The sequence below is a fragment of the Musca vetustissima genome, unplaced genomic scaffold (genome assembly GCF_032173495.1).
Source record: "Musca vetustissima isolate MV318-11 ecotype Yass unplaced genomic scaffold, APGP_CSIRO_Mvet_v1 utg151401, whole genome shotgun sequence".
Taxonomy (NCBI): domain Eukaryota; kingdom Metazoa; phylum Arthropoda; class Insecta; order Diptera; family Muscidae; genus Musca; species Musca vetustissima.
Genome location: NW_026883686.1, coordinates 1 through 24,917, shown reverse-complemented (window position 1 = coordinate 24,917; position 24,917 = coordinate 1). Strand labels below are relative to the sequence as shown.

Below are 24,917 nucleotides of genomic sequence, written 5' to 3'. Positions count from 1 at the left end.
AAATTCTTTTTAGCACAACACCACCACTAAATAGGGAATTTGTTTATTTTTTATTTTCTTTTCGCAAAACACAACCACCACCCTACCGATAGACGGACAACTAGAAACTGTGCGGTTTTTGTGGCAGAACTGTGTGTGCCGGCGTTTTTTCCGCTCGACTCGTGGACGTTTTGCACAAAGAGAGAGACACAATGAAGGCGTAAAGCGTTAAACGGTAACCAAATGAAAGAAAAAAAGGAAAATAAATACTAATAAAACAATTAAAAGTAGCATATATAAGTGAAGACATAATATATAAACAATATATATTTTATTACTAATATAATTTGTTATTGTTAATATTTAAATATCTGCATGTGTCGCTCAGCGACATGATTTTGCAATACGTTATAAGGCACAAATTAGTACCTAACGTACAGTGACGTATCGCAAGTAAAGTAACGTGCAGTTAGTAACACATTAGATAATGGTTGGTTAGTGCAAACGTAACGCAATATTGTAAAGGTTTATAATTCCAGTTCACAATAACTGAAGTCAATTTATTGTGTGGATCGAAAAAAACTCAAATTTTAATTAAAAAATTGTTTATTTCACGACATTTAAAAGAAAATCACGAGTATTATAATTTTTGTTTCAATCCAGATAATTAAAAAAAGCTGGGTCAATTCAAAAACAAAGAACTTTTTGTTGCTGAAAAAAATAGTGATCAATTACATGACCGACTCCTGAGGCTCCTCATCTTATACCCTCCACCATAAGGTAAGTTTTGATCACTTTTAAGTCCTTTTGTAAATAATTTATTTGTGGATAAAGTCAAGTTATGGCCCGGGATGGTCTTTGAAAATGTTTTTCACAAAGACCCTGATTAAAATTTCTTGCGGAAATCTATACTTTTGGTGATAAACACAATAAACACAATTTTTTAGCATACTACTATAAAAAAAGGTAACAGCAAATCCGTTGCGTGGATTTATTAAAGAATATTTTTTCAAGGCCTACATAAGGCGTGTATATGTTAAAGACATTTTTTTCAGAGCCCTCACAAGATGGGGATTTATTAAAGAAAATTTTTTCAGAGCCTACATAAGGCGTGTATTTATTAAAGAAACATTTTTCAGTGCATACAAGGCGTGAATTTATTAAAGAATATATTTCAGAGCCCTTACAAGATGTGGATTTATTAAAGAATATTTTTTCTGGGCCTACAAAAGACTTAGATTTATTAAAGAATATTTTTTTTTGGGTTTTTCCAAATTAAAACACATTTCCAATTAATTATAAATTATTTATTTTATTTTATTGTGGATCTTCGGTCTTTTATTTTATTTTTTATTATTTTACGATGTTTATAAATATTAAATGACTATTTTATTTTATTTTTAATAATTATTTAAAAGCAGTACTAGAGTTGTATTTTTGTTGTTGTATTTGTATTATTTTACACTATTTATTAAAGTTTGTAATAGAAAAATGTGTGAAAATAGATTAACAATTAAGACATTATTGTGGTGTATTTTTTTGTTATATTAACAAATAAATAAAAACCTAAACATTTTATATATATAAATAATTAAATATATATATTACAACATTATAAACAAGTTATTTTTGTATATAATTGATTTTTTCTTATATAATTATATAAACAATGTAGAATTTGTTGAAATTTATTTTTCTTCAATTTACTACTAAATATTATTTAACATGCATATTTTATTAATTTTTTGTGTGGAGGGGGATGGTTGTTGTTTGGTGATTATTGTGAGGTGGAGATTGTTATTAAAAAACAATTTTATAAAAAATATGAATAAATGTAGATGATGGTTTCTGAAGAACCTAATATATTTGAGCAAATAAATTTTGAGAAATAATTCTGAAATAGTGAGAAAGAAAAAGCAAAGCAAAATGTCATGCCACTCTATTCTGAATAATATAGCACCTCTCATATACCTATGGCACACAGTCGCAGAGAAATTTACCTCCAAGGTAAGTAAATTGAAAATGGCTTTATTTTTAAATAATTAAATTTAATATATTTATTACAGTTTTCGAGCAACATCTGTGGACTCTGTTAACCTAAAATAAAGGATTTACCAATATGGACTTGGCAAAACGCAGGTGAGCAGTACTATTTTATTTAATATTGCGATGATATTTGAATTTGACTATTCTCATCTCATTTCAATCCAAATAATGGAGAAACGAGTCAACGTTGTTAATTTCAAACGGGTTGACCTTTTTTCCGCCCAATGAGAACTTAAAATACTAAATTTGGGTCTATATAAAGCGTGGATTTTTTAAAGAACTGGGAAGTATCTCAGGAATTGTCCTTTTCGGACCATCGACTGATATTTTTCCAGATTCCCAGCTCCGGAAGTAAAAAGAAGCCTTATTGGAATCCTCGGAAGACAAACTGGGACAAATTCAAAGCCAATACAGCATCCTCAAGCTGTGAACATTATCACGGCCACTCTTTTGAAGAGCTATAAGGCTTCAGGTCCTTTAATATACCCTGGGAAAAGATCTCAGCCTGTATGGTGGTCACAAAACCTTGCATCCTTGAGGAAGTCTGCAAGGAAAGCATACGATAGAGCTAGTAAGACAAAACTCAGAACAGAATGGGATGGGATGTTTATAGAGAACAGTTCAATAGGTACAAGAGTGAAATAAAGAAGGCTAAATGTGAATCATGAGTCTGCTATAGTGAGTCAATCGAAGGAGTTACGAATCGCAGAGTACTATCTAAAGATCCAAAATCTATAGGTAGTATTAAGCGAAGTGACAGAACATGGACAAACTCTGGTAGTGAGACTCTTGATCTTGTATCGTCAACCCACTTCCCTGGTTGTAAGGAGGATGTGCAGTGTGCGCATTAGCATATGGTTCGAACGAGGGAGGATAAGAAGCTGATAGAAAACACTATAAGCTATTCAACACTGGTATGAGCGATAAATGGTTTTCAACCCTATAAATCTCCAGGCCCAGATGATATAATACCGGCCATGCTGCAACGCGCAGATGAACGAGTATTAGCCTCTCAGCAAGACATTTTTAGGACTTGTCTACTTCTATCGTAGATACTTAGTTTATGGAAATAGGAAACAGTGACCTTCATCCCGAAAGCCGGTAAGCCGAGTCATACCCTGCCAAAGGACTATAGACCGATTAGCCTCCCTTCCTTTTTACTCAAGACTTTAGAAATGTTACTAGACTCAGAAATTAGAAATACTATTGATTCAAACCAAATTAGCAATTCCCAGGCAAATCAGTGGATACGGCCTTACATGAGGTGGTTGGACGCATTGAGAAGAATAAAGGAATAAAGGTTGAAGCCTATGCCGATGATGTAGTCTTGCTGGTTGGTGGGAAATTTCTATTGACAATTTCAGGTTTTATAGAGGGCGCCCTTTCAACTCGGCCTTGGTGTAAATCCCACTAAGACAGAATTGGTGCTCTTCACTAGGAAACGTAAGACCTTCTTAAACAGTTTATTAAAAGCGACCATGAAGAGGTCTATAAAGACGAACTTAAGGAGGTTTATGAATATGGCCTTGACTTTGCATCCTAAGGCAATATTTGTTTATTTTGAATTCGTTTGCAAGTGTGTACCGTACCTAATATTAAACCCTAAAACATTTTAAAATGGCACGAAATTAAATTATAAAATAGTTTACTGGCAATATTTTCATTATTTTTTATTTTTTTATTATAAAAAAAATTAATGTGATTTGAAAAACCAACAAGTTAACAAATTGTTTACAAAAACGAAACGAACTTATTTAAAAACCAAATTATATATATATATATATATATATATATCAAAATTTTGAACGTAATTTTTACAAAAAGGAAAATATTTTTTACCTAAAACTAAGCTGACTTTTTTCGATTTTTTTATTTATTTTTTTTAAGTGCACTCTTAAATAAAATTTTGAGAGTGGACTTATCACTACATTATTTTCGATTTTTTTCTATACTTGTTATTATTCTTATTATTTTTAAATATATATATTATTTCACTAATAAAACAATTATATTTTTTCATTTAAATTACCTACAAAATATTATAATTATTGGCGTTTTGTTTTATTTAAAAAAAGTTAATTAATTATTGTTAATAATAAATACTTAACAGCTAAATCAGTTGTTGGTAATTTTTTTGGTATTTCTTTCATTTTATTAATTTTAAATATTTTTTGTTATTTATTTTTCAATCCTTTTAGAATTTTGTAGTTGTTTCTTATATTATAATAAATATTTTGTGTTGTCTTTAAAGGGTTTTTTGTGTCAAATATATATAAAGAGAATAGTATAATATTTTTATTTATTTATAAAGGTATTTGAGGAGGAGGAGTATTTTCTACATTAGAATTTCGTAGTAGTAGGTTTTTGTTTTTACAAAAAATCTATATTTTTGTATTATAGAAATTATTTTTTATATTAGAAATATTGTGCATTATTTATTTTACCTATAGAAAAAAATTAGGATTTTTTTTGGAAAAATGGAGAGATTTTATACAACAAAAGATAGGGCGTTCTTATATAGGTCTATGAAGAAGAAATTAAATAAGGTGATAAGAAGGTCTATGAAGATGATACAAAATAGGGCTATAACGACGACCCAAACTAGGACTATAAAGACGACATAAACTAGAGCTAAAAATGTCGACCTAAATGAGGTTTAAGGTTTTATAAAACCTTAACAAGGTTTATAAAGACAGCCATAAGAAGGTCTATAAAGACGGCCTTAAGGATGTCTACAAAGACGACCTTTGGGAAGTCTATAAAGACGACCTTTGGAAAGTCTATAAAGTCGGTCTTAAAAAAGTCCATCCAAAAAAAAAATTTTCAGTGTCTATCCATGGCATGAATTTTTTAAAAAAATATTTTTCAGTGTCTATCCATGGCGTGAATTTTTTAAAAAATATTTTTCAGTGTCTATCCATGGCGTGAATTTTTTTAAAAAATGCTAACCTAAGCACGTCTTTAAAGTCATCTACTAAAGGTCTATGAATCTCCATGAAGCCAACCTCCATGAGATCTATAAAGTCGATTTTAAGAAGGTCTATAAAACAGCTTATGAAGATTGGAAGGACAATATAATGGACGCCTCTGTTAAGATGACATTAGGGTTGTTTTTATAAAATCTCTCCATTTGGACCTAAATATTATGTTTACGTTTTTTTTCACATTCTACAGTTTCTTGATTAATTTTAGTTGTTGTTCTACTTGTTATCATTTTTTTTTTGAAAAAAAAGAGAGAGCATTATCACTTAGAAGATTTTGAGAAATATTTTCATATCGTAGTTGTTGTTGTTATTTTGTCATTGTAGAAAAAAGAGATTTAGTGATTTAAATTAATTAGTATTTTTTTAATGTTTTTTTGTTTTTCTTCAGCATTTCAATTCATCTAATTGGTAATGTCATATTCATGCACAGATCATGATCACGGCGATCACCCCAACCGCCATTGCCTTTGCGCAATTTCGTCTTCTTTATCAGACTTGCCACCGTCAGCGTTAGAGATTTGGGGAAAATCTGGCCCGATTTGCGGGCAATGCGCAACACCTGTTGTACCTTCGAGATGACTTGATTCGATTCACAGTTTTTCTTTTTGTGATGGACGCCGCTGGGTGGGAAAAAGGGAAAATAATACACATATTAATAACAATTTTTTGTAATTATTTATTTTTATTTTATTACAGCTTACCATTCACCAATGTGAAACACCCTTGGACCCTTGACAATCATTGCATGCAGCTTCCGTTGCAAACATTGCTGGGAGACATGTTGCAGCGACCAATCCCAGTTGTAATCGTCATACGAACAAAAATGTTTTGCACACTTTCGTATGCTCGTCCAGGTAGTGCGATTAAAGGCAAAGCCCATATTGTGTTTACTGCTGATCCAGGGCATGACCTCAACCTTTTTGTAGTTTAAAAGAAATATATGTATTAAAAATTAAATTATAGTATTTATGTTAGAGTAATATATAAATAATTGTGTGTATTTCAACTGTGTATGCTAGCAATAATTATTTTTACTTTAATATATTGTTTTTAATTAATATATGTAAGTAATTGTAGTAGTATTAGTAATAGAAAAAACCTTAGGGAAGTTTAAAAATATAGTTAGTCAAACCAAAATCTAAATAGAAAACAAAACGAATATTAGCAAACTATATTAAAAAAATATATATATATATTTGTTAAAAGACTATATTAAATAATATTTGTATGTAAATACCATGCATGTTAAATAATTATTGTATTTTTGTTGGTAGAGGAAAAGGGTTTTGTTTTTCGTTTTTAAAAATGTTGAGGTATAGTTTTTGGTGATGTTACAAAAGATGGGGCTACCGTAAGGAGGTCTCTAAAGAAGAATTTCAATAGGTTAGACAATCCTAAGGAGGTTTAAAATATGACCTTAAGGTGTTACATAAAGATGACCTTGAGGAGGGCTATAAAAGCTCATTCGATAATCTATAGATACGACATTAAAGATCTTTATAAAAAGAGGTCTGTAAAAACAGCCTTAACCCGAGTTGTGCTAGCGTGACCCTATGGTCATACTCATAAGGCGATCAATAAATCATCTGGTGTGAACTACTGATAAACATACCCCTGACATCAATGTCATTTGTGAGTTGCAATTGATTCTGTCGATTATCCTGATAAGAAAAAAGTTGCAAATCAAATTTTTGGATTCAGTGACCCACAATCTAGAGACGCTGAAAATTTCATCCCAAAAGTCGAATAAAATAATTACGCAACTATTCGGGTTAATGACGACTATAAACATGACTTCAGACAGGTCATAATACCGTCTAAAGGAGGTGCAGAAAGATACCTTCTTAAGGAGATCTATAAAATGATCTAAACTTGGGCTATAAAGACCTTGTGGAGGCCTATAAAAATATCATTAAGGAGGTCTATAAAAACGATCTTAATGAGGACTATAAAGACGACTTTAGAGAGGTCATTATACCATATTAGGGAGGTGTAAAAATTCAACCTTAGGGATGTCTATAATATCATTTTAAGGAGATATATAAAGGCGATTTAAACTAGGGCTATAAAAACGACCTTAAGGAATTTTTAGAAATGTCCTTAAGAAGGTCTATAAGGACGATCTTAAGGAATTTTAAAAATACGACCATAAGGAAATTCTTAAAGATGTTCTTTAGGATTAAGGAGTTCTGAGGGTGTCTATGCAAAAAATCTTCCGGATAATAAGAAAATATTGGAAAATCAAATCATATTCCGGAGGACAAATAAATGCTTTTAAGGAGGTTTCTAAAGACGACTTTAAGGAGGTCTATAAAGACGACCTTAGAGGGGTCTATAAAAACGACATTAAGATGGCCTATAAAGACAATTTTAAGGAATTCTCTAAAGGCGACTTTAAAATGTTTTATAAACACGACATTCAGGAGTTCTATAAACCCAATATTAAGGTGATTTTTAAAGACCACTTTATAGGGGACAATGAAACGATCTTAAGGAGGTCTATATAGATGTATTTAAAGAACGATTAGACGTCGATTTTTTAAAGAAACATTAAAAGAATAAAACCAAAAATACTTTTTAGCGAATATTTTTTGCAGGGTCCATAAATGGCGTTGGTTTCTTTAAGGAAATTTTTAGGTTCTGTATAAGGTGTGAAGTTTTTATAAAGAATTTTTTCAGGGCCTACACAATGCGGTAATTTTTTTAAGAACATTTTTCAAGCGTGGATTCTTTTAAGAATGTTATTCAAGATCTATTAAAAGATTGGATTTTTTAAATAATAATTTTTCATGTGATCTATATAAAAGCCATTTTTGAGCCCTAAAAAAATATTTTTTCAGGTGTGAGCCCTGAAAAAAATATATCTTTAAATCCACGCCTTGTGTGAGCCCTGAAAAAAATATTCTTTAAAAATCCACGCCTTGTGTGAGCCCTGAAAAATATTCTTTAATCCATCCACGCCTTGTGTGAGCCCTGAAAAAAATATTCTTTAATCCATCCACGCCTTGTGTGAGCCCTGAAAAAAATATTCTTTAATCCATCCACGCCTTGTGTGAGCCCTGAAAAAAATATTCTTTAATCCATCCACGCCTTGTGTGAGCCCTGAAAAAATATTCTTTAATAAATCCACGCCTTGTGTAGGCCCTGAAAAAATATTCTTTAATAAATCCACGCCTTGTGTAGGCCCTGAAAAAATATTCTTTAATAAATCCACGCCTTGTGTAGGCCCTGAAAAAATATTCTTTAATAAATCCACGCCTTGTGTAGGCCCTGAAAAAATATTCTTTAATAAATCCACGCCTTGTGTGAGCCCTGAAAAAATATTCTTTAATAAATCCACGCCTTATGTAGGCCCTGAAAAAATATTCTTTAATAAATCCACGCCTTGTATAGACCCTGAAAAAAATATTCTTTAATCCATCCACGCCTTGTGTAGGCCCTGCTAAAAATATTCTTTAACCCACGCCTTTTGTAGACCCTAAAAATATTCTTTAATCCACGCCTTGTGTAGGCCCTGAAAAAATATTCTTTAATCCACGCCTTGTGTAGGCCCTGAAAAAATATTCTTTAATCCACGCCTTGTGTAGGCCCTGAAAAAATATTCTTTAATCCACGCCTTGTGTATGCCCTGAACAAATAATCTTTAATCCACGCCTTGTGTATGCCCTGAAAAAAATATTCTTTAATCCATCCACGCCTTGTGTGAGCCCTGAAAAAAATATTCTTTAATCCATCCACGCCTTGTGTATGCCCTGAAAAAAATATTCTTTAATCTTTGTGTGAATAAATCCACGCCTTGTGTGAGCCCTGAAAAAAATATTCTTTAATCCATCCACGCCTTGTGTGAGCCCTGAAAAAAATATTCTTTAATCCATCCATGCCTTGTGTGAGCCCTGAAAAAATATTCTTTAATAAATCCACGCCTTATGTAGGCCCTGAAAAAATATTCTTTAATCCATCCACGCCTTGTGTAGACCCTGAAAAAATATTCTTTAATAAATCCACGCCTTGTGTGAGCCCTGAAAAAATATTCTTTAATAAATCCACGCCTTATGTAGGCCCTGAAAAAATATTCTTTAATAAATCCACGCCTTGTATAGACCCTGAAAAAAATATTCTTTAATCCATCCACGCCTTGTGTAGACCCTGAAAAAATATTCTTTAATAAATCCACGCCTTATGTAGGCCCTGAAAAATATTCTTTAATAAATCCACGCCTTGTATAGACCCTGAAAAAATATTCCTTAATAAATCCACGCCTCAGTTGGCCCTTGAAAAATATTCTTTAATAAATCCACGCCTCAGTTGGCCCTTGAAAAATATTCATTAATAAATCCACGCCTTGTGTAGGCCCTGAAACAAATATTCTTTAGAAAATCCACGCCTGAAAATCTATTCTTTAGAAAATCCACGCCTGAAAATCTATTCTTTAAAAAATCCACACCTTGTATAGTGACTGAAAAAATATTCTTTAATAAATCCCAGTCCTGGGGTATTATGAGAGTTTGAATGGAAAAAAACATTGTAAATTACATGGTAGTTCAGACCATTTTCTCTAATAATGATTACAGGGTGACAATTTACCACTGATGATTCGTGTCTATGCTACAAACATATACAGCGTCATTTAGTCACAATTGTCTGATGTAATTTGATATGATGTTAATCGATTTGTCATAAATGTCCTACTCACGTTTTGTGTACACGTGAAATATATTGCATACGGAAACCAAATTTTTAATTATTTTACCTGAACTTCTGCAATCTCCTATCGACTTAGCGCATAATTTAATTTTATTTCATGACTCATATTAATTTTTCTATAATTAATTTAATAGCCTATAATTAATTGTCATTTGTATATATAAATTTGTTTTTTTTTCTTGTATTTAACTAATAGTTTAACATCTATCAAATAAGCTAAACTAATTTGTTAAACTTGACCTTTTAGGCTAAATGTTTTCGTCAACTAATCATTGCAATTAAATACATTTCATTTGAAATTATTTCTTATTTTTCTTTATCTGAGGCGGATTGGTGCATTATTTTTTGGGTGGTGGGAGCAGGTGGCGAAACTGGTCTACGACATCGAACGTCACTTTTTTTATATAAATACCTCACGAAATTTTTCCGTATTAAATAGTGGCGTTTTGGCACGTTTCGATGTACGATGAGTAATCTGTGTTTCATTTTTCAAGAAAGTGTGTGTGTGTCAAAGAGATTATTCGATGCAAATGTTGGAGGGGTAGGGGAGAAAATATTGAGAAAAATATTTCATATCAAAAATATACATACAAACATTCTCAAATACATTTATCAAATATAAATTCAATACAATACAGTACATCATGCTAATTTTTTTTAAAAATCTCTCAGAATATGATACATAAAAGAGAGTAAGGGGGTGAGTAGTACAACTCTCATTTATCACAATTAGCAATCAGGCTGTATGCAATCAAACCATAATTCGAATTTGAATGCAATCATATTTAATTTAATCTAGGCAACGACTTCACATTCACGTACGCAAACCGCAACGAAAAACATCAACAATTATACGCGATTTATAGATAAAATAAAACAATTCTACAAAATGTATAGCAAATAGTTTCGAAAATAAATTGAATATTGTCCATATGATGAATGAATGAAAGAATTGAATGGCTAGATGATGGAGTGAATGGATTGCGGAATGAATGAATATCTGTGACTGGCAAATTACAATTAGTACTACAACTACTGTTGTTGTTGGAATATATTTATTTGGTTGTATACATGATTGGTGATTGATGAGAAAAATTCATGCAAATGTCATTTCTGACCATTAGTCAGCTACAGGTGTGGGTATTTGAGGGTCAGACTATATCAAATTATCAATGAAATATATTTAGAAAAAACCAAGCCTTGTTAAGCCCCTGAAAAAATATTCTTTAAAAAATCCATTACTTAAATAGAGGCTGAAAAATATTATTTAAAAAATGTTCAAATCTTAAAAAAATTCTTTAAAAAATCCACACCTTAGATAGACCCCCAAAATATATTCTTTAACAGCTTCACGCCTTAATGAGCCCTTAAAAGCCCCTGAGCCTCTAAAAACACTCCCTTTCAAGCCTAAAAAACAACGATTGATGAGAAAAATTCATGCAAATGTCATTTCTGACCATTAGTCAGCTATTGGTGTGGATATATGAGGGTCAGACTATATCAAATCATCATATATATATATATATACCCATGCCTTGAGCCTCTGAAAAGTATTCTTTAAAAAATCCATTACTTAAATAGAGCCTGAAAAATATTCTTTAAAAAATGTTCGAATCTTTAAAAAATTCTTTAAAAAATCCACACCTTAGATAGACCCCCAAAAATATTCATTAACAGCTTCACATCTTAATGAGCCCTTAAAAGCCTCTAAAAACACTCCCTTTCAAGCCTAAAAAACAACGCCATTAGGGGATTTATTTCATACACACTTTCTTACTACAGATTACAGGATGGTAGCTGCAACTCATAACTGATGGTTCATGTCTATGCTACGAACATGAATAGGGCATCTATAGGCAAAGTGTAATGCTATTTTGATCGATCTCTCATAAATCCCTACGCATGCCATGTTAAACTTTTAAAAACTTTTTTATTGAGTCTTTGAAATAACCAGGCATCGCTGAGCCATTGAGAAACTATTCCTAACAAAACTTAGGCCGCGTTGAACTCTTGAAAAAATATTCTTTAAAATGAAGATATTCTTGAAAATTCTTAAGAAACTACACACCTTGTTGAGGTCATGTAAATGCTATTTCATTTCGATTGACCTTTCATAAATTCCCTACTCACGCCATGTATATCCTGAAAAAAATATTCTTCAAGAAACCCACGCCTTGAATCAACAGAGACATCCTTATTCTGTTAATTGAATTTTATAGGGCATATATGAGAGATCGATTGAAAGATTTCTTTAAACAAATCCAAGCCTTTATTAGTAGGGCATATATGAGAGATTGATTGAAAGAATTCTTTAAAGAAAATCCACGCCTTGTTGAGTAGGGCATATATTAGAGGTCGATTGAAATAATTCTTCAAAAAATCCATGCCTTGATGAGTAGGGCATATATTAGAGGTCGATTGAAATAATTCTTCAAAAAATCCATGCCTTGATGAGTAGGGCATATATTGGAGATCAATTGAAATAATTCTTTAAAAAAATCCACGTCTTGATGAGTAGGGCATATATTAGAGATCGATTGAAATAATTCTTTAAAAAATCCACGCCTGGAATCGATTAAAAGAATTCTGTAAAAAATCAACTCCTTGTAGGGCATATATTAGAGATAGATTGAAATAATTCTTTAAATATCAACGCCTTGTTTAGTAGGACATATATGAGAGATCGATTGAAATAATTCTTTAAAAAATCCATGCCATCATGAGTAGAGTATATGAGAGATCGATTGAAATAATTCTTTAAAAAATTTACGCCTTGTTTAGTAGGCCATATATGAGAGATCGATCGAAAGAATTATTTAAAAAAATCGACGCCTTGATTAGTAGGGCATAAAAAAATCTTTAAAAAATCCATGACTTGTTCGATTAAAACTGTATCAAATTACATGTATTTCAGACAATTGCCGTTTCTTCCGATCACAGTGTGGTAGCTGAAGCACTATTTAGCGGCAATAGTTTGATCTAAAATGTAATTTAATGAGATTTGTAATTTAATGAGAGATCACCTTGTTGAGCCCTTGAATAAATATTCTTTAACGAAATCAACGCATCAGTAGCCCTAAAAAATTCCGATTTTGATTCGTGGGAATAAATTAGTATTTTTTTAATTTTATTATTGTCGCTCCGGGACATTTTTAATCACTAGTTTCATCCACTACATTAATGAAATTATCGTTCCTGTTACTGTTATCTGTCGATATATTCAGGACACGGCTTGCAGATCCAGAATATGGTGCATCCACTGCCGACCTCCTACAATCGGCTTCAAAGGTCATTTCAAGGAATGTTGGCTTATTAGAATCGGCTGCCATTGTATTCCCAATGAGGCGTGTGGAGTGTATGCTACTCTCATTGGGTCCTTCAGGAAATATTGGCGGCTTGTCATCACCATCATCATTGAAACTCTCCACATCAATAAAATCTTCATCCTTTGTGGGAATTTCTGTAGGCTCCATTTTTCTTTCTCCTAAAGATTTTTCTTTTGTGTCATTGGCTTCCAATGCAAGGTGTGCGGGATTTTTCCAAAATAATTTATTCGATGAGTAGTTTGGGATACCAGAGGAATTAAATTCAATTTTCTTTGCGCCATCTGTAATGCGATTCTGAGGGGTATAATTAAACATATCTCCAGGTTTCGTGTCGATGATAGTCGAGGTTGAAGAAGCTTTCCATAGAGGCAAACTAGATACGGCAATGTTTGAAAAGGCTCCAAGGTGGGAAGGAATTAGATTTGGATCATGAATAGCATTTAATGAATTTGAAGTCATGGAACTGCATAGATTCTTCCGATCCACCTCTCTGCCACAATTTTTCGCCATTGTTCGTTTGTTACCATTTCCGGTAAATTCCGCACAAGTCATACGTTTGCGAATGCCACCGTTAAACAAAGCCTTGACATCTTCCCACATATTTTGCAACTCTCCTGATGGATTTCCGCTTAACAAAAGATGTCGCCTCCAACAATTCAAATTTGTTGCCACAGGTTGAACATGTTCCAGGTGCTGATCTCCTGCAGCATTCACCCTTACATGTGAATGAAATATGAATTTATTTGGCGAAAAGAAATCTTTACAATATTCACATTTTATACACTTTGCCCTTGACGAATTATAGCGGATCGGTATAAATTGACCCCTACAGCCGCGAGAACAATTATGATAGACGGCAAAGGTGAAATTATCAGGTAATCATGGTGGATTATTATCTCCTATGAAACTTTTACATAGGCGTTCCGCTTCACGTCTGGTGATCATACCACAACGTCTTGATGTAATGGGCATTGCACCGGCACGACGTAGCATCTCTAGCTGAATTGGTGTACACTGGACACATGATATACCCAAGGCAACACGACGATTGTGTATCTCATTATAGGTGAATTTTTTCAAAAGCATATTTGAAATTTGTGCCAGACACAAAAGTTCGAGACCTTCGCAGTAGAGCGATATAATGGGTACGCCATACATTTGCACTGTTCGGACCTGTATTAAGGGAAAAAGTTTTATAAGGAATATATATTTTATTTTTATGGATCGTAAACCGTTTTATTAGGAGAACAAAGCTTTTTTCGTTGAGAGTTGTCGGTCAATCAAGGCGAAAATTTTTCCAACGACTCGCCAAAAAACAATTTTTTAAGAATATTTGTTGAATGACTAACCGAAACGTGAGTAGGTGATTTATGGGAGATTGATCGAAGTCACACAAAATTACTTCATAGCTCAGAAAATTGCCGCTAAATGGCGCTGCTCATGTTATGTAGCGTAGATACAAACCACCAGTGGTAAATTGTAGTAACCACCCTATAATCGATGTTAGTCCGAGATTTATTGACGAATATTACTTCCTAGCGTGGATTTATTAAAGAATATTTTTCCAGGGCCAACTGAGGCGTGGATTTATTAAAGAATATTTTTCAAGGGCCAACTGAGGCGTGGATTTATTAAAGAATATTTTTAAAATCTAACTGAGGCGTGGATTTATTAAAGAATATTTTTCCACAATCTATACAAGGCGAGGATCTATTTAAGAATATTTTTCCACAATCTATACAAGGCGAGGATCTATTTAAGAATATTTTTCCACAATCTATACAAGGCGATGATCTATTTAAGAATATTTTTCCACAATCTATACAATGCGATGCCATGTATTTTAAAATGATTTCAATCGATCTCTCATATATGCCGTACTCATAAAGGCGTGGGTTGTTTAAAAAATGCTTTCAATTGATTTCTCATATATCCCGTACTGATAAAGACATGGGTTGTTTTAAGAATTCTTTCAATTTAAAGAATTCTATCAATCTATCTCTCATATATGCCCTACTTATCAAAGCTTGGATTTTTTAAAGAATTCTATCATCTATCTCTCATATATGCCCTACTTGTCAAGGCTTGGATTTTTTAAAGGATTATTTTAATTGAATTCTCATATTTTTTAAAGAATTTTTTTAATCGATATCTCATATATGCCCAGTTAATCAAGGACTGGCTCTTTTAAAGAATTATTTCAATTGATCTACATATTACGGCATGATTTTTTTAACGAATTTTTACAAGCGATCACTCATATATGTCCTACTCATCAAGGCGTAGATTTTTTTAAAGAAGTCTTTCAATCGATCTGGCATATATGTTCTACTATTCAAGGCGTGGATTTTTAAAGAATTCTTTCACACGATCTCTCATATATGCCCTACTCATAAAGGCGTGGGTTTTTTGCCCTACTTATCAAGGCTTGGATTTTTGTAAAGAATTCTTCATCTCTCATATATGCCCTACTCATAAAGACGTGGGTTTTTTTGCCCTACTTATCAAGGCTTGGATTTTTGTAAAGAATTCTTCATCTCTCATATATGCCCTACTCATCAAGGCTTGGATTTTTGTAAAGAATTCTTCAAGCGATCTCTCATATATACCCTTCTTATTAAGGCAGAAAAGTTTTTGATGTGCCTAACATGGCGTGAATAGGGAATTTATGAGAGATCGACCAAAATATTATTAATCTTAATTAATGGGGTTGCTATACATGAACCATATTTTCATAGAATCTATACAAGGCGTGGATTTACTGAAGAATTTTTTAGAATATAGATGGCGTGAGTAGATAATTTATGAGAGATCCATCATTTACAAGACCTCAATAAAGCGTGGACTTTCTGAAGAATTTTCAAGACTTGAAAAGGGCGTGTTTTTTTCAAGAGGTCAACTAGGCCAATTTTTATTAATGGCTCAACGATGTTTTTTTTAGGAATATTTTTTCAAATATTCTTTACTGTGTGGAATTTTTTAAGAATATTGTTTCAAAAGAATCGGATTTTTGATAGATCGATCGAAACTACATTAAATTTAATTAATAGGATTGCAAATAGATGTCCCTGTTCATGTTCGTAGCGTAGACATGAATCATAAGCGGTAAATGGCAGTTACCACCCTGTAGTCGATAGTGAAGGCAATTGTCTGAACTACCTTGTAATTTAATACAATTTCCATCGATCTCTCATAAGTCCCCTACTTACGCCTTCTTGATTTCAAGCGAAGGTGCGATTTTTGTTAAAAATACATTTTTGATAGATTTTTGGAATTGAGAGATTGTTTATATTAAATGAGTAATGACATTATTGTGATTTTCTACTGTTGTTATTGCTAAAATATATTAAGAACTATCCATATGTGTATGTACATATGCAAGTAAATATTTGAGTGTGTAAATAGTATAAATAACTATGCATTTGGCTGTGTGTCATGTATTTATGTAATTTACTAGGATAATGTGATGATGATAAAGGATAACAAACTAATATTGAAAGATAGAAAGAGAAAGAGCAATATTTTACACATACAAATCTAGGAAAATTAAATACAATTTTTTGGTTGTTCTGTTTTTCGAATTCAAATAGAGAGAAAGAGAAGAGATAGAGTGTGAGGGGGAGATACCTTCTGATAGACAGAATACAATGATGGCAGGACATGGTAGCTCCATGTCTGTTGTGCACCCTGATTTTGAGTAGTGCTTTTGGTTGTGGTGCTCGTTGAGGTTGTGATGAGAGAAGAGGTGCCATGTTGTTGTTGCTGTTGTGAATTGGGTTGTGTATCACCCACATATGATTTCAATTGATTTTGACTATTTTCATTATAGAATTTATGATTGTTGTTGTTATTATAGTTGTTGTTATTGGATGATGTCTTTAAAGCTGTTTGCGATGATATTTGTAGTGATTTTCTATTCCTATGATATCCTAAGAGATTGTTAGACGATAACAGCGAAGTGGAAGCTGCTGCAGCATTGCTAAATGATTTCTGTTTGGACTAAAAGGACGAAAACAAAATTTGAAAAAAACGAAAAGGAGAAAAATACAACAGGTGAGGGAACACGGCACGCGTTTTTTTTACACACACGTTTACAGGCAGACACGCATAACCGGTGGAATTTTTTTTTAATTCAGATTTTTTATTTTCATTTTTATATTTAAGGAATAAAATAAAAAAAAGATAAACAGACACGTAAATCACATCAAATGAGATTTTTTGTTTTTACAAAATGGTTTAGGAAATATTTATAGAGAAAAGTCATTTTTTATAAATTGTGAGGGTCAATGTTTTTATATATATAATAAATATACATATAATCAGAAAATAAAAAAAAACATATTTTATATATAAAATAAAAAAAATAATATCATCCCAAACATTAGATTTTGCACAATAGATTTTTCTTTGAAATAAAATAAAAATTAGAAACTTCATAAAATGCAAACAAAAATTTAAAATCGGAAGTATTTTTTTTTTGGTTAAAATTAGTTTTTATTTTTGTTAGTAGAAAATTATTTTCTTATATATTTTTTTAGAAATCATTTTTTTTAATTTCATTTTAGTGTGTTAGTAGTGTAATTGTTAGGAATTTCATTTCATATTATAATTTTGTCTATGTGTGTAATACCCACTTACCTTGCTATTGTATGTGTAGTAGTTAAAGGTTTTCAAATATGTACCCAGCGATAAAATATTACATTGGGGACACAGATCTGCTGTACGCCGCTGCATCATTTCCAGCAGATACAGGAAATCCTCGGCCACATAGTGGTCCTCTTCGAGGAATAGCACCAGTCCTAAAAATATAACAAAATACATTTTAAAAACAAAATATAATTATAAGGACCAAAAGAACACAAGAGAATTGATTTTTAAAGAACAAAGCGAGAGTAGGTGTTTTATGAGCGATCGATCAAAATCGTATCAAAGTAGTTCTGACAACTAGGCGCTGCTCATGTCTGTAGCGTTGCCATAAACCATATGTGGTGAATTTCTGTTATCACCCTGTAATCGATAGCAAAGGTAATTACCTGTCATAAATTCCCTACTATCGAGCCCATACAAGGCGTGTATTTTTAAAAGAATATTTTTTCAGAGCCTATACAAGGCGTGCATTTGTTAAAGAATATTTTTTTTTGAATCTATACAAGGCGTGGATCTTTTAAAGAATATTTTTTTCAGAACTTATACAAGGCGTGGATCTTTAAAGGAATATTTTTTCAAGGCCTCATCAGGCGTAGATCTTTTAAGGAATATTTTTTGAAGGCCTCATCAGGCGTAGATCTTTTAAGGAATATTTTTCAAGGCCTCATCAGGCGTAGATCTTTTAAGGAATATTTTTTCAAGGCTGTAATTCATTATTGATCATTCGTGTCTAGGCTACAAGCATGATCAGGGAGGCATTTAGCGGCAATTATCTGAATTACAACAGAATTTGATACAATTTTGATCGTTGTCCCATAAATCTCCTACTCACTTTGAATAATATTGTTGTAAAGCATTCACTCCTTAAAAATTATATATACAATTATAAATATAAATCCCCAATTTGAAATTTAACTCACCTGTATGATATTTTGTGACTTCCAGCTGATCGAATACCCGATTCGCCTTCCACCACCAGTGGTGTTTGGTCTGGGTAAATTTGGCCTCCCGATAATGGCCATATAAGTCTGGATACAAGGCATTGTTGCATTTTCGAATGATTGCTCTGTGGATAGAGAGAAAATAAAAATTTGAAACACATTGAATCATTTCCAGGGAAACTTCGGGAAAAATAAAACAATTTAATGAAAATATGTCATACTTACTGATCTTTTTTAATATCACGCGGACAATCATCCGGATCAACGCCAGGAAATTCATTTGGATGTGTTTGTATTGAATATGGATAAAATATCTGCATGAAGAAGTTGAAAATGTGATTTTGAAAATTTCGGTATGTATGTAGGTGGTTGATATTTTTACTCACTTGCATAACTTTACAAAAGTCTATACTCTGGACTAAATCGTTAATATCTTCATCATAAAAATCATGTGAAAATATTAATAGAACTCTAGAAATATCACGAGCCTGTGCCAGGCTCACGATCAAATGGCGTAGGTATATAATACGAGTGTGTACCTTAAAGAGAGCAGAGAGAGAGAAAGAAACAATTATTATATATGGTGTATAAGAACGGAGGAATATCAAAGCTATAAATAACATTTTCTTTAAAATAAAAAAGGGTTTGGTAGGGTTATTATGAGAAATCGATCAAAATCGCATTAAATTGCATCGTAGTTCAGATAATTGCCGCTAAATGGTGCTGTAAGTGATAGTAGGGTAGACATGAACCATCAGTGGTGAGTTGTAGGTACCATCCTGTTATCGTTAGAAAAGCAAATTCTCTGAAGTACCATGTAATTTAATACGATTTTTAATCGAGCTCTCGCAAATGCTCTACAAGGCGTATATTATTTAAAGAGTATATTTTCAGGGGCTCAACAAGGCGTAGATTATTTACAGAGTATATTTTCAGGGGCTCAACAAGGCGTAGATTATTTAAAGAGTCAATTTTCAGGGGCTCAACAAGGCGTAGGTTATTTAAAGAGTCAATTTTCAGGGGCTCAACAAGGCGTAGATTATTTAAAGAGTATATTTTCAGGGGCTCAACAAGGCGTAGATTATTTAAAGAGTATATTTTCAGGGGCTCAACAAGGCGTAGATTATTTAAAGAGTATATTTTCAGGGGCTCAACAAGGCGTAGATTATTTAAAGAGTATATTTTCAGGGGCTCAACAAGGCGTAGATTATTTAAAGAGTATATTTTCAGGGGCTCAACAAGGCGAAGATTATTTAAAGAGTATATTTTCAGGGGCTCAACAAGGCGAAGATTATTTAAAGAGTATATTTTCAGGGGCTCAAGAAGGCGTAGATTATTTAATGAATATTTTTTAAGGACTCAACAAGGCGTAAATTATTTAAAGAATATTTTCAAGGGCTCAACAAGGCGTAAATTATTTAAAGAATATTTTCAAGGGCTCAACATGGCGTAAATTATTTAAAGAATATTTTCAAGGGCTCAACATGGCGTAAATTATTTAAAGAATACTTTTCAAGTATATTTTCAGGGGCTCAACAAGGCGAAGATTATTTAAAGAGTATATTTTCAGGGGCACAAGAAGGCGTAGATTATCTAAAAAGTATATTTTCAGGGGCTCAAGAAGGCGTTGATTATTTAATGAATATTTTTTAAGGACTCAATAAGGCGTAAATTATTTAAAGAATACTTTTCAAGGGCTCAACAAGGCCTAGATTATTTAAAGAATACTTTTCAAGGGCTCAACAAGGCCTAGATTATTTAAAGAATACTTTTCAAGGGCTCAACAAGGCCTAGATTATTGAATTCATATTTTTTTAAGGGCTCAACAAGGCCTAGATTATTGAATTCATATTTTATAAGGGCTCAACAAGGCGTAGATTATTTAAAGAATATTTTTCAAGGGCTAGATTATTGAATACATATTTTTAAGGGCTCAAGAAGGCATAGATTATTTAAAGAATACTTTTCAAGGGCTCAACAAGGCCTAGATTATTGAAATCATATTTTTTAAGGCTCAACAATGCCTAGTTTATTGATATCATATTTTTCAAGGGCTCAACAAGACGTAGATTATTTAAAGAGTACTTTTCATGGGCTCAACAAGGCCTAGATTATTGAAATAATATTTTTCAAGGGCTCAACAAGGCGTAGATTGAAATAATATTTTTCAAGGGTTCAACAAGACGTAGATTATTGAAATAATATTTATCAAGGGCTCAAAAAGTCTCGGATTTTTAAAGGACGATTTTAAAAAATAATTTGTCAAGGGCTAAACAAGTCTCGGATTTCAAAAAGGCGCAGATTATTGAAAAAATATTTGTTCAATATGTTTAAAAAGCTCAGATTTTGAAAGATTGCTTTTAAGGATGAAAAACAGCGTGAGTAGGAAATTTTTTCAATGTTTCAAATGGCTCATAAAAGCCTTGAATTCCTTATGTCTTGGATTTTTAAGTTGTCGACAAAGATTGCATTTTTCAATAATATTTTTTAATGACTAAACAAAGCGCGAGTAGGGAATTTATGAGAGATTGATTCAAAACATATTAAATTGTAGTGCAGAGTTCACTAGATGGTGCTGCATATATTTGTAGCGTAGACATGGACCATCAGATGTGAATTTGCAATTGTTACGCTGTAATCAACAGTAATGGCAATTTTCTGAACTACAATGTTATTTGATACGATTTTAATCCATCTCTCATAAATAATCTATCAGATAAGGTAGTGATTTTTTATAGAATATTTTTTAATGGTCTCTCTGATACGTATATTTTTGAAAGATTTTTTTTGATTACTTACTTGTATTACAATTATCACAGAATCATTTTGTAACGGACCAAAGGTGTATTCATTTAAAACTAACTGCATATCATTGTATTTGGCAATTTGTCGTTTTATTTCACTGATATTTGGTGGATGATATAAATCGACAAAACTAACGAGGTTACCACCAGCACCGCCCATACCTCCAGCACCCAGACCATTTATTAGTGTACCATTTTGGTGTACTGTAAAGAAGGTAAGGAAATAGAGGATAGGATTAACTTTTAGAATGATATAGTAAATTAAGTACGTATTTATTTCTGGACACTTTTCGAAATTATAAAAATAAAGAAAGTATAGCATAAACTTTTATGACCTCTTCTACCAAAATATCCTACTTTTTTTGTATGAAAATGTGTTTTTTTTTTGTATGAAAATGATGTATTCCTCTATTAAAAAGCGCGTGTATTGGGGGAGGATTCCTACTTGGGTATTATAAAGAAGTTCGACTGTGGGTTTTAATCCTAACATTTATGTTCTTCTCCTCCCTCAGATACTTACAACTAGCTGCTAAAGTTTGATTACGTGTTTTGGGTTGTAAGAATTTGTGCAACACCGATGGCACCATCGACAATATGGCATCCACAGAGTCATTTGTTGGTTCGGTTAGCAGGGGATCATGAGATTCAGCTGCAAACGGAAGAAGGGGGAAAATGCAATTTGGATTCGAACATTTAAATTTTTTTGCTTCTACTTACGAAAATTAAAAGCATGCAACTGCAGGAATAAAAATATAACTAGGGTTATCACAATAATGCCACGCAAATAATAAGTGTTGCGCTTGCGATGTAAGGTCCCCGTATTGGGCAAAGCCAATGGTATGCGACGACCTGGAAATTAAAAAAAATGTTACAATAATAACAAAAATATTGAAATATTAAGGCGAATTTGTTGTTGGCAACAAACCTCTCATGGTGTCTGTCTTTTGTGTGACTGTTGGCTTTGGAGTTTTGTTTTTGGTGGGGACCTCTCTAAATTTCCATTAGCATCATTTTATCTGTAAAGATATCAAAAAAAAAAAATTGGACAAGAAATATTTTATTTTTTGTATTGAGTTTTTTTTTGATAAGATAGTCAAAAAGTTATGTCAAAGATATTTCATAAATTAAACAAAGGTGAGACATAAAAATTCAATAATGTGACGGAAAATACAATATTTGGGACAAAAATCGATTTTTTTTAAATAGTGATTGAAGAGTTCGCCATACACTAGTCAATCTCACATATACGCAAAGGGGTTCATCGGCATGACGGCATGATTTATAGTGTATGGGGCCCTTAAGAATTGCATTTTGAGTCGTAAATTCAGTTGTTTTTTTATTCCGTCACAATTCTATTATTTTTGTACACAAAATTATTTACAGACAACTTTCAAAATGAATATTATTCACCAGATTGATAGGGTTTTCATTTACAAAATTAAAACTATTTTGATTTTCTTCATGCATTGTGTATGTCACACATACATAAATAAACTTTCAAAAAATAACACATACTATGATAAATGCTGTAAGGCATGATGTATAGTGTATGGGGCCCTTTATAGACTATTTTCCATTAAAGATATTTTTTCAAGGTTTCCACAAGGGTTTTATTTTTATTAAATATGTTTTTAAACCTTAAACAAAGAATGAGTAGGGGATATATGAGAGGTCGATTAAAATCGTATTAAATTATGTCAAAGTTCAAACAATCACCGCTAAAAGGCGCAGATCCTTTTTGCAGCATAGACACGACCCATTTGTGGTGAATTATGGTTATCACCCTGTAATTGATAGTAAAGGCAATTGACTGAACTACCATGTAATTTGATACGATTTTAATTTTTTAGGGTCTATACAGGGCGTGGATTTTTTAAAGATTCATTTTTCATGGTCTATACAGGGCGTGGATTTTTTAAAGATTAATTTTTCAGGGCCTAATCAAGGCGTGGATCTTTTAAAGATTAATTTTTCAGGGTCTATACAAGGCGTGGATTTTTTAAAGATTCATTTTTCAGGGTCTATACAAGGCGTGGATTTTTTAAAGATTCATTTTTCAGGGTCTATACAAGGCGTGGATTTTTTAAAGATTCATTTTTCAGGGTTTATCCAAGGCGTGGATTTTTTAAAGATTCATTTTTCAAGGTCTATACAAGGCGTGGATTTTTTAAAGATTCATTTTTCAAGGTCTATACAAGGCGTGGATTTTTTAAAGATTCATTTTTCAGGGTTTATACAAGGCGTGGATTTTTTAAAGATTCATTTTTCAGGGTTTATACAAGGCGTGGATTTTTTAAAGATTCATTTTTCAGGGTTTATACAAGGCGTGGATTTTTTAAAGATTCATTTTTCAGGGTTTATACAAGGCGTGGATTTTTTAAAGATTCATTTTTCAGGGTTTATACAAGGCGTGGATTTTTTAAAGATTCATTTTTCAGGGTTTATACAAGGCGTGGATTTTTTAAAGATTCATTTTTCAGGGTTTATACAAGGCGTGGATTTTTTAAAGATTCATTTTTCAGGGTTTATACAAGGCGTGGATTTTTTAAAGATTCATTTTTCAGGGTTTATACAAGGCGTGGATTTTTTAAAGATTCATTTTTCAGGGTTTATACAAGGCGTGGATTTTTTAAAGATTCATTTTTCAGGGTTTATACAAGGCGTGGATTTTTTAAAGATTCATTTTTCAGGGTTTATACAAGGCGTGGATTTTTTAAAGATTCATTTTTCAGGGTTTATACAAGGCGTGGATTTTTTAAAGATTAGATTTTCAGGGCCTATACAAGGCGTGGATTTATTAAATAAATATATAATATAAAAAATATAACAAGAATTTCATTTTTTAAAAAAGAGATAAAGTCATTTTTATTAAATAATATTGAAATGCTTCTAACGTAATTTTTTTTAACGTAATTTATTTTTTTTATGTTATTTAATTTTTTTATCAATATTTTTTTCATGTGATAAAACACGTATTTTGATTTATATTATAAACCAATTCGCCTCAATAAGGTCTTGAAGACGCTGAGGCAAAACATACATATTGTAATAATATATATTTGAAATAATTAATAAATAATAAAAAAAAAGATTAGATTTTCAGGGCCTACACAAGGCGTGGATTTATTAAAGATTAGATTTTCAGGGTCTATATAAGGTGTGGATTTTTTAAAGATTCATTTTTCAGGGTCTGTACAAGGTATGGATTTTTTAAAGATTCATTTTTCAGGGTCTATACAAGGTATGGATTTTTTAAAGATTCATTTTTCAGGGTCTATACAAGGTATGGATTTTTTGAAAAATACTTTTTAGGGTCTATCCCAAACAGGAATTTTTTTGTGGCAATTGTAAAAAAAATCGTTAAAATATCGACGCCTTTAATTTCGTTTGGTTTTTTTATACTCATCAACCTTAATACCACCCTTAAAAGAGCCCATTTGCATTCTATGCATTTGAATTCCAATTAAATATTCAATACTATTCATT

At 32.0% G+C, this 24,917-nt stretch overlaps 1 protein-coding gene across 1 annotated transcript; it reads right to left on the bottom strand.

The window, feature by feature from the left end:
* Positions 1-5,400: 5,400 nt before the first annotated feature.
* On the bottom strand, positions 5,401-22,363 carry LOC133330672 (alpha-1,6-mannosyl-glycoprotein 2-beta-N-acetylglucosaminyltransferase). The gene is made up of 11 exons (XM_061539083.1): positions 22,357-22,363; positions 22,149-22,280; positions 21,952-22,080; positions 21,427-21,635; positions 19,014-19,166; positions 18,853-18,941; positions 18,607-18,752; positions 17,678-17,838; positions 16,667-17,038; positions 5,711-5,925; positions 5,401-5,629 (listed from the first exon to the last, which is right to left on the bottom strand). The coding sequence occupies exons 1-11, from the start codon at positions 22,361-22,363 to the stop codon at positions 5,407-5,409; spliced, it is 1,836 nt and encodes a 611-aa protein (XP_061395067.1). The 3' UTR covers positions 5,401-5,406.
* Between the last annotated feature and the right edge of the window lie 2,554 nt (positions 22,364-24,917).